The sequence below is a fragment of the Mobula birostris genome, chromosome 10 (genome assembly GCF_030028105.1).
Source record: "Mobula birostris isolate sMobBir1 chromosome 10, sMobBir1.hap1, whole genome shotgun sequence".
Lineage (NCBI taxonomy): Eukaryota > Metazoa > Chordata > Chondrichthyes > Myliobatiformes > Myliobatidae > Mobula > Mobula birostris.
Genome location: NC_092379.1, coordinates 42,694,857 through 42,705,905, shown reverse-complemented (window position 1 = coordinate 42,705,905; position 11,049 = coordinate 42,694,857). Strand labels below are relative to the sequence as shown.

General features: G+C 51.4%; 1 protein-coding gene across 1 annotated transcript in view; it reads left to right on the top strand.

The window, feature by feature from the left end:
- Window positions 1-1,839: 1,839 nt before the first annotated feature.
- The window catches only part of LOC140203631 (uncharacterized), a 64,594-nt gene continuing 55,384 nt past the window's right edge, over window positions 1,840-11,049 (top strand). The window contains exons 1-2 of the mRNA XM_072269679.1: window positions 1,840-1,927; window positions 10,248-10,366. Coding sequence (XP_072125780.1) covers window positions 10,346-10,366 — 21 coding nt within the window. The 5' untranslated portion in view covers window positions 1,840-1,927; window positions 10,248-10,345. The remainder of the gene's footprint in view (window positions 1,928-10,247; window positions 10,367-11,049) is intronic.

Genomic DNA, 11,049 nt, shown 5'->3' with positions numbered 1-11,049 from the left:
CTCCTCCCTCCTCCTCCTCCCTCCTCCTCCTCCCTCCTCCTCCTCCCCTCCCTCCTCCCCTCCCTCCTCCCCTCCCTCCTCCCCTCCCTCCTCCCCTCCCTCCTCCCTCCCTCCTCCCCTCCCTCCCTCCTCCCCTCTCTCCCTCCTCCCCTCTCTCCCTCCTCCCCTCTCTCCCTCCTCCCCTCTCTCCCTCCTCCCCTCTCTCCCCCCTCCCTATTTATATCCCCCTCTCTCCTTCTCCTTCTCCTCCCTCCTTCTCCTCCCTCCTTCTCCTCCCTCCTTCTCCTCCCTCCTTCTCCTCCCTCCTTCTCCTCCCCCCTCTCCCCCCTCTCCCCCCTCTCCCCCCCTCTCCCCCTCCATCTCCCTCTCTCCCCGCTCTCTCACACACCCCTCTCTCACCCCCCATCCCCCTCTCCCCCTCTCCCTCCTTCCATCTCTCCTCTCCTCCTCTCTCCCCCTCTCCCCTCTCTCTTTTTATATCCCTCTCACTCACTTCCTCCCCCTCTATATCCCTCCCCCTCCCTCCCCCTCTTCCTTTCAACTTCCCTCTCCTCCTCCCCTCCCTCCTCCCTCCTCCTCCCCTCCCTCCTCCCTCCTCCCTCCTCCCTCCTCCTCCTCCTCCTCCTCCTCCTCCTCCTCCCCTCCCTCCCCTCCCTCCCCTCCCTCCTCCCCTCCTCCCCTCCTCCCCTCCTCCCCTCCTCCCCTCCTCCCCTCCTCCCCTCCTCCCCTCCTCCCCTCCTCCCCTCCTCCCCCCCTCCCCTCCTCCCCTCCTCCCCTCCTCCCCTCCTCCCCTCCTCCCCTCCTCCCCTCCTCCCCCCCTCCTCCTCTCCCTCCATCCCCCTGCCTAAGAGAGAATTGCCCCTTGCAGCAAGAAATTGCCCTTTTTTACCCCCTATTTCTCTGTTCATTGAGATACAGTGGGGAATGGGCCGTTCCGACCCCACTGAGCCGCGCTGCCCTGCAACCCTCTGGATTTAACCCTGGCCCCATCACAGAACCACCCACCTACCCAACGGTAGGTCTTTGGGAGTGTGGGAGGGAACCGGAGGGACACCCGCACGTCCACGGGGAGGGGACGGTACATCTCCTTACGGCAGTGGCGGGAATTGAACCCGCCGGCGGCGGCACTGTAATGTGCTGTGCTGACCACTACTCTACCTTGGTGGGAGGATGATTACCTGTCTGTGTTAGAATGTTCCCAGATGAACCAGGGGTTGGGGGCGGGGAAGAGGGAGAGGAAGAAAAAGAGGAAATGAGTGAGAGAGAGGGAGAAAGGGATCGGAATGTGGAGAGGGAGTGTGGGAGAGAGGGAGAGAGGGAATGAGGGAGAGAAGGAGAAAGGCAGAGAGAGGGGAGAGGGAAACGGAGAGAGATGGGGAGGGAGTGAGGGAGAGGCAGAGAAAGAGAGAGAGAGAGACTCTGATCTCACATTACAGCACCTATGTTAAAGATGAAAGGTAACAGAACAATTTATTTAGTTCTAATGCCCTTATAGTGATTCTTTTCAACTACACACAACTTTCATCCCTCCCTCTTCACACCCAGGTTACTGACTTCCAGGTAACGAATACACATCAGCCCTGTCTTGTTTTCCATTTAGCTGTGCTTCATGCTTCTTAGGAACCCATTGTTTGGGGTTGCATTTTGAGTCTACTGTACAGTCCATACTCAGATTGGCAGCTGCAGTCAGTTGCTGAAGTTATTTGCTCTTCATGCGAACTCCACTGATCCACACTGATCGTATGGAGGCCATTGGCCATTGTCGGTGGGAAAAATATGGGGTATTTTATGAGGAAAGATATGAGGTTCAAGTAACTACTGTTGCCTTTCTGCTTTGAGGCAGTGTTCTTGTGGATGTGTCTGTCTCTCTGTATCTTTTATTTCAGATGAATATGGATTAATCTTTCCAACTGCAAGCAATCCAGTGGTGAGTATGTGCAGTTCCCTTCAACTCCGCGTGTAACCTGCATCCTATTTCTGGTTGTATATGTCCGTTTGTTCATTCGTTACGTGCCCTTCCTGGATGATGTGGGCGATCACGGTCTTTCCGTGGCCATGACTGTCCTTGGCAAGTTTCTCTACAGAAGTGGTTTGCCATCACCTTCTGGGCAGCGTCTTAACAAGATGGGTGAAATCCCAGCCATTATCAATACCCTTCAGAGACTGTCAGCGGCCGCATAGCTTGTGATATAGGCCGGCTGCTCATGCCTGTTCCCATGGCTTCACCTGACCCTGATTCGAGGCTTGGGGGGTGCGGGAGAGTGGGGGGGGGGCGCTGCTAAACAGGTGTTACACCTTGCCCAAGGGTGACCTGCAGGCTAGCAAAGGGAAGGAACGCCTTCCACCTCCTTTGGTAGAGACGTGTCTCCACCCAAGTGTATACTGAGCTGTCGCAAAACCTGCGGAGATAATTGCCTGGTGTTGATGATCTACAGCCTCGGCGAGGCCACCTTCAGGATAGAGGACAAGCAAGCACTTTGTATCCCATCTGGGAAGCCTCCAGCATTGACCTGGAACTTAGGATATAGAACAGTACGTGAGTTCAAAGAAGAGATAGGCCATCCCTACTTTGTGCAGTTTCTGGTGATCTCTTTCGTATCAGGGTGCACAGGTGACCCATTCTGAATTAAGTTAACAGGGAGTATTCCTATTCTAGGTGCTCTAACTTTATGGAGCCAATTCGTATTCTTAGGCTTAGTTATTAGGCTGAATTTGGGGAGTAAGTGTTGCTTTTAGGCCTAGTTCGTAGGCTTCATTTAGACTGTTAAAGCCCTTTTGGCCCTCAGCGTTGTGCTGATCCAATGAAATGGTCAATTAAGCCAGTCTCCTCTGCCTACCCAATGTCCATATCCCTCTATTTTCCTCGCAGTCAGGGGCCTATCTAAACATCTCCAAAAAAATCCCTAACGTTTCTGCCTCTACCACCACCCGAGGCAGTGCATTCCAGGGACCCACCACCTTCTGTGTGGGGAAAAATAAACTTGCCCTCACATCCCCTTTGAAGCTACCCACTCTTACTTTAAGTGCATGCCCTTTGGTATTAGACGTTTCAACCCTGGGAAGAAGATACTGTCTGTCTACACTCTCCATGCCTCTCATAATCTTATGCATCTCTATCAGATCTCCCCCGCACCTCTGAAGTTAGTTTTCTTTAACTTCCAGTAATTTTTCTCCTCCCCCTTACCTCTTCTTCAATTCTTCACTCTGGCATCTTTTCTCCACTTCACCTGCCTATCACCTTTCCCTGGTTTCCCAATTCCTTCTTTTTCTCCCATGGCCCTCTCTCCTCTCCTATCAGATTCCTTCTTCTTCAGCCCTTTACCTTTCCCATCTATCACCTCCCAGCTCTTTATTTCATCCTCCCCCCCCCCTCCACACACACACACACACACACACACACACACACACACACACACACACACACACACACCTGGCTTCACCTATCACCTTCCAGCGTGTACTCTTTCCCCTCCACACCACCTTACCACCCCCCCCCCACCCCCGGCTTTCCTTTCCAGACCTGAGAAGGGGCCTCGGCCCAAAACGTCGACTGTTCAATCCTCTCCACAGATGCTGCCTGACCTGCTGAGCTCCTCCAGGATTTTGTGTGTGCTGCTGCTCTGGATTTCCAGCGTCAGCAGGATCTCTTGTGTTAAAGTTAGCGGGGGACCGCAGCACCCGTTATAACAGATTTTGTGTTCATGTGTGTAGGGAGCTCAGTGTGTATTCCGTGGCTCACAACTGTTTAGGCTGAACAAATAAACCTGTCCCCATGCTCAATTGGGTGATTCATCCGGGGGAACGATGGGAGCATCCATGTTGGGAAATAAAGAGTTGCCACTTCCGGCCGAGACCCTTTGTCAGGACTGGAAAGGAAGGGAGAAGAGGCCAGGATAAGAAGGAGGGGGAGGTGGGGGGAAGGAGGACAAGCTGAGACAGATCTTCCCCGGCTGGAGAAGGAAACAGGGGCAAGAACTTCACAGAATTTGCCCCAGAAGATGGGTTGGAAGGTTGCATCATCCTCATTCACCAAAGTTCGTGCCTCCTCTCCTGAGCCTGCACTAGGAGATGAATGCCAAGACCCCAGAGTTGGTGCACAGGAGATTTGTTCGAGGGCTTCAGCTGCAGGGAGAGAGACTGGGGAAGCTGTTGCATTGAGCAATGGAGGAGTAAACAAGGTTATTCTATAAATAAAGGACAGATTTTACTGTAAACATCTGAAAACGTTGCCACAGTGCTGGGGAAGGGAGCCATTTCAGCGTGAGGAGTACAAAGTCTGGCCATAGTAATCTCTGCGGCATTCAGTAAATGCTAGAGGAACTCAGCACGTCAGGCAGCATCTCTGCCGGCCGGTGGTGTGGTGGCATCCGCACCAGACTTCGAGCCGAGTGGCGGTTCGAGTCCAGCCGGCTCCTTGCACGCCTTCCATCCGTGCTGGGTTGAGCGTCAAGCTGGCGACTCAGCCTGGTAAAAAAAAAACAGACAGATGTGAACGAAACGGCAAGGTTACCGCCCAATGTGCCATGAGCCACGGAGAGGAACAACTAAAACATTCGACGTTTCGGGCCGAGGGCCTTCATCAGGACTGGAAATGAGATGAGAAGTCAGAGGTGAGGGGAGGAGAAGAAGAAGTACAAGGTGGCAGGTGATAGGTGATAGAAGGGGTGGGGGTGAAGTAAAGAGCTGGGAGGTCGATTGGTGAAAGAGATAAAGGGCTGGAGAAGGGGGAATCTGATAGGAGAGGACAGAAGGCCATGGAAGAAAGGGAAAGGAGAGGAGCATCTGAGGGAGGTAAGGAGATGAGGTGAGAGAGAGAAATGGGGATGGGAAACGGTGAAGGGGAAGGGTGTTGGGGGGCGGGAAATTCGCAGAAGTTCGAGAAATCAATGTTCATTCTTTCAGGTTGGAGGCTGGAGGCTGGAGGCTGGAGGCTGGAGGCTGGAGGCTGGAGGTTGGAGGTTGGAGGCGACCCAGAGGGAATATAAGGTGTTGCTCCTCCAACCTGAATGTGGCCACATTGTGGCAGTAGAGAAGGCCGTGACTGACATGTCTGAATGGAAATGGGAAATAGAATTGAAATTGGTAGCCACCGGGAGATCCAGATGGAGTGTTTATTGCTCGGCGAAGCGGTCTCCCAGTCCACATTGGGTCTCACCGATATACAGGAGGCCGCACCCGGAGCAACAGGTAGTCGACCCCAACAGACTCACAAGTGAAGTGTCGCCTCACCTGGAAGGACTGTTTGGGCCCTGAATGGTAGTGATGGAGAGTGTGGGGGCAAGTGTGGCACTTGTAAGTGCCAGGAGGGAGATCAGTGGGGAGGGACAAATGGACAAGAGAGTCGTGTAGGATTCGATCCCTGCTGAAAGTAGAAAGTGGGGAGAAGGGAAAGATGTGCTTGGTGGTGGGATCCCGTTGGAGATGGCGGAAGTTGCGGAGAATTATGTGCTGGACGCGGAGGCTGGTGGGGTGGTAGGTGAGGACAAGAGGAAATCTCTCCCTGCAGGGGCGGCATGAGGATGGGGTGAGAGCAGACATTCGTGAAATGGAAGAGAGGTAAGGGCAGCTTTGATGCTGGAGGAAGGGAAGCACCTTTCGTTGAAGAAGGAGGACATCTCCTTTGTTCTGGAATGAAATGCCTCATTCTGAGAGCTGATACGGCAGAGCCAGAGGAACTGAGAGAAGGGGATGTCACTTTTACAAGTGACAGACTGGGAAGAGGTATAGTTCAGGTAGCTGTGAAAATGAGTAGGTTTATAAAAGATATCAGTAGATAAACTTTCTGCAGAGATAGAGACAGAGAGATCAAGGAAGAGAAGGGAAGTGTTGGAAATGGACCAGGTAAATTTGAGGGCAGCGTGGAAGTTGTAGGCAAAGTTGATGAAGTGGACAAGTTCAGCACTGGTGCAGGAAGCAGCACTAATGCAGTTATTGATGTAGTGTAGGAAGAGTTGGGGCATGATACCAGTGTGGGTTTGGAACATAGACTGTTCCACGTAGCCGATGAAAAAGCAGGCATAGCTGGGACCCCCGCGAGTGCTCGTGGCTTCACCTTTTAGTTTGAAGGAAGTGGGAGGAGCCAGAGGAGAATTTGTTGAGGGTGAGGAACAATTCTGCCAGAGGGAGGAGACTGGTGGTGGAGGGGAACAGGTTGGGTCTGGTGTCCAGAAAGAAGCAGAGAGCTTTAAGGCTGATGGGGGCTGGAGGTGTGTAGGGACTGGACATCCGTAGTGAAAATGAGACGACCAGGGCTAGGGAACTTGAAGTCATTGAAAAGATCAAGAGTGAGTGATGGGTTTACCTGGACAAGTAGGTTTGTGGATCTTGGGTAGGAGGTAGAAATGGGAGGTGCAGGTTGAGGGAACAATGAGGTTGGTGGTGGTGGGTTGGAGATCCCCAGAGTCCATATGGTTGGTGATGGTGTGGGGGACAATGGCCTGGTGCTCCTTAGTGGGGTCCTGTTCCAGGGGTAAGTAAGAGGAGGTGTCTGAGAGCTGGCGCTGGGGCTCAGCAAGGTAGAGGTCAGTACGCCAGACTACTACAGCACCTCCCTAATCTGCAGGTTTGATGGTGAGATTAGGATTAGTGCGGAGGCAGTGCAGAGCGGAGTGTTGAGAAGGAGTGAGGTTGGAAATGGAGAGGAATGTTGAAGTCGAGACGGTTGGTGTCCCATCGGCAGTTGGCAGTGAAAAGGTCCAGAGCAGGCAAAAGACCAGGGTGGGGTGTCCAGGAAGAGGAGGAGGGTTAAAGATGGGAGACGGGGTCACTGGTGTGGGGTGGGGCGTCCTTGCCTAAGAAATAGGCTCGGAGACGGAGGTGGTGGAGGAAGAGCTCGGCATCATGGTGGGCGCGGAACTCACTGAGGTGTGGGTGCGGGTGGACAAAAGTGAGGCCCTTACCGAGGACAGAACAGTCTGCCTCAGAGAGGGAGGTTGGAAGGAATTGTGAAGACCTGGCACGAATGAGAGCTGGGATTGGAGTGGGGGAGGGGGTTGGTAGTGTGTGAGGAGAGGGGAGGATTGAGGTGTTCAGGGAAGGTGATAGATGGGTGAATAGAAGAGAACTCGTAGGGGGGGAGCCAAGATGGAATATATTGTGTGTGGCTACTCTGAATTTGTAGTATCTGTTGAACCTCTTGTGTTTAATCTCTGGTGTGTTTCTGGTTTTTAATTGTGAGGAGAGTTAATTTGCTCCAAAAACAATAATTCGACCTCAGGGATAGAAGAGCTTCAGGAGTCTATTCAGCAGTGGCGGGAATTGAACCCAGGTTGCCAGTACAGTAAAGCGTTGTGTGGACCGCTACGCTACCGGGCCGCCCCGCGGTTCACTTGGAATCCAGCACTGTGTATGGAGTGTATGATCGACAGGATTGTGTTAAAAACAAATCCAGTGCACTCCTTGGCTGGCGGGGTGGAGACACGTCTCTACCAAAGGAGGTGTGAAGCGTTCTTTCCCTCCGCCAGCCTGCAGGTCACCCTTGGGCAAGGTGTAGTACCTGCCACCTGCCTAGCCCCCCAATCTGGGTTATGTGAAGCTAAGGGAGCAGGTGGTGGATGGTTGTATGAGCAGCCGGTGCAGATCACAAGTCCAGGTTATGCCACCAATGATGCCAGGCAGACAATCTCTGAAGAGTATTGATAATGGCTAGGGGGTCACACGTCTTGCAAAGACACTGGCCAGAAGGCGGCAGTGACAAACCACTTCTGTAGAAAATTTTGCCAAGAACAATCATGGTCATGCAAAGACTGTGATTGCCCACATCACACGACACGGTGCATAATGGTGACGTCATATGACACGGCACATAATGATGAAGCAGTTTAATTTCCAACTGACAAATGCTGGAAATCCAGAGTAACACAAGCAAAATGGAGCAACTCAGGAGATTAGAGAGCTGGATAAAGAGCCAACATTACGGGCTGACCTCCAAGAGGTCCACAGCCTTGTTGTGGTTTGAAGGCTTGCATGCCTCAATGACCCAGAGAGCTATGCTGGCTGGGGTCGGGGCTTTGTGCTCCAGCAGTCCTCCGGATTTGGGGGTTCAGCTCAGAATTGTTACGGAAACAGTAGTGAAGATTCCTTCTACGTCTGAGTGCTGACGATACTCCTGAGTCTCCAGCCGGGGCTTGCATGGCTGACAGTAGTGAAAACGGAGAGAAGCCACCGACGTGATGAAGGGAGTCCTGAAGATCGTCAGAGACGGAGGACCTTCATTGCAGAAGGTAAAGTAAGTTTCAAGCGGAGACCCTTCATTAGGACTCACTAATACTTTGTGATTTGTGAAACCGACCATTGTGTGTGGGACATTCTGACTCTGCCCAGCTGAAACTACATAGGGGGAAGACATCAGATCGGTATCAGCACTTTGTGAAAGATATATCCCTGCCTCTTAAGGCCCAGTTCAGGACAGATCTGTTTCATCACTTAAATCTCTGTTCAGTTGAATATTCAGGGTGCCATGCGTCAACCCTGTAACAGAAAGGGTTGTGCTAGTTGGGACGTGCTACCATTGTAATTAAGTGATTCTGTCAATCTGCCTGACTCTATTCAAACTGTTCACATTAAGTAGGTGATTAGTTAATCAATCATTGGTGTCCACGAAGTCAAAGTCAAAGTAAAATTTATTATCAAAGTAGGTATGCGTTTCCATTTACAACCCTGAGATTCATTTTCAATAAATCTATGGAATAAAACCCTTAACAGAATCAATGAAAGACCACGACAACTTGGGGGTCAGCCAGAGTGCAAAAGGCAACAAGTTGTGCAAATCTGAAAAGAAAGAAACAATAAATAAGCAATAAATATCGAGAACATGAGATGAAGAGTCCTTAATAGTGAGTCCACAAGTTGCGGGAATATTTCAGTGATGGAGCAAGTGAAGTTAAGTGAAGTTAACCCCTTTGGTTCAAGAGCCTGTACTACCTTCCTGATGGTTGAGGGGTAATAACTGTTCCTGAACCTGGTGGTGTGAGTCCTGGGGCTCCTGTACCTCCTTCCTGATGGTTGAGGGGTAATAACTGTTCCTGAACCTGGTGGTGTGAGTCCTGAGGTTCCTGTACCTCCTTCCTGATGGTTGAGGGGTAATAACTGTTCCTGAACCTGGTGGTGAGAGTCCTGAGGCTCCTGTACCTCCTTCCTGATAGTTGAGGGGTAATAACTGTTCCTGAACCTGGTGGTGTGAGTCCTGAAGCTCCTGTACCTCCTTCTTGATGGTTGAGGGGTAATAACTGTTCCTGAACCTGGTGGTGTGGGTCCTGAGGCTCCTGTACCTCCTTCCTGATGGTTGAGGGGTAATAACTGTTCCTGAACCTGGTGGTGTGGGTCCTGAGGCTCCTGTACCTCCTTCCTGATGGTTGAGGGGTAATAACTGTTCCTAAACCTGGTGGTGTGGGTCCTGAGGCTTTTGTACCTCCTTCCTGATGGTTGAGGGGTAGTAACTGTTCCTGAACCTGGTGGTATGGGTCCTGAGGCTTCTGTACCTCCTTCCTGTTGGCAGCAATGAAGGAGGGAGTCAGATGATGGATGCTAATTTCCTGTGATAATGTTTCATGTAGATGTACTTTACCTGTGATGGAGTGGGCAGCATCCACTACTTTTTGTAGGATTTTCCATTCAAGGGCATTGGTGTTTCCCTACCAGGCTGTGGTGCAGCCTGTCAATATACTCTCCACCACACATCTATAGAAGTTTGTCAAAGTTTTAGAGGTCACGCTGACTCTCCACAGGCTCTCAAGGAAGTAGAGGCGCTGCCGTGCTTTCTACAATGGAATTTACAATAAAAACTCCACGTAAACACAGATTGCCAAACAACCAATGTGCAAAAGAATGCAAGTTGTGTATTAAAGAAAAGCAGGGAACTTGAGTTGTAAAATGTCCTTGAAATGTGAGTTTGCAGTTTGCAGGAAATCTGAAAAATAGTGTCTGGAGAGTAAGAATCTCTCGGATTCACCTGCACCCTACATGAGGACTGAAAAGGGTTCTCGGCTTGAAACATCGACTGTGTATTCAATACCTTAGATGCTGCCTGACCTGCTGTGTTCCTCCGACAGTTTGCATGTGTTGTTCTGGGTTTCCAGCTTCTGCAGAGCCTCTCGTGTTTATGAAGACCCTCCCCATTCCTGCATTTGTTGCTCCGGTGTTTCTCCATTCTCCAGTCCGCCACCTTCCTTCCTTCCTCCTGCGACGGCGGCAATCTACTGGTCTCCAGTCTACAATCACAGACTGAACTGGCATTGTTTCTTTCGCAGTTCACCGTGCAGCCACAATCTTTGGGTTGAAAGAGGTTGGTGAAGAGGAGCAATGGACATTGTACTGGTCGGACAATTTCGTGTCATGGGATAAAGCCATGTCACTAAAGCAGTACCAGGTAATTGACCCACAGAAGAGCCAATGAGAAGCTCCCATTCCGCCCCCACCCCCAGAACCTGCACCATTGTGAAACTCCACTCAGCTTTTAAATTTCATGATGTTGATGCTGTAATTACAAGGCATTCCTTCCCTCCGCTAGCCTGCATGTCAGCCTTGGGCAAGGTGTAGCACCTGGTTGGACCCCCCCCCCCCCCGCCCCACTGATCAGGGTCACGTGAAGCCATGGGGGCAGCTGGTGGATGGCCGTATGAGCAGCCAGTGCAGATCAGAAGTCCTGATGATATAACCACTGACGCCAGACAGACAATCTCTGAAGAGTATTGACAATGGTTTGGTGGGGAGGGGGTTAACCATAGAACATAGAATAGTACAGCACAGTACAGGCCCTTCGGCCACAATGTTGTGCCAACCCTTAAACCCTTCCTCCCATGTAACCCCACTACCTTAAATTCCTCCATATACCTGTCTAGCAGTCTCTTAAATTTCACCAGTGTATCTGCCTTCACTACTGATTCAAGCAGTGCATTCCACGCACCAACCACCCTCTGAATAAAAAACCTTCCTCTAATATCCCCCTTGAACTTCACACCCCTTACCTTAAAACCATGTCCTCCTGTACTGAGCAGTGGTGCCCTGGGGAAGAGGCGCTGGCTGTCCACTCTATCTATTCCTCTTAATACT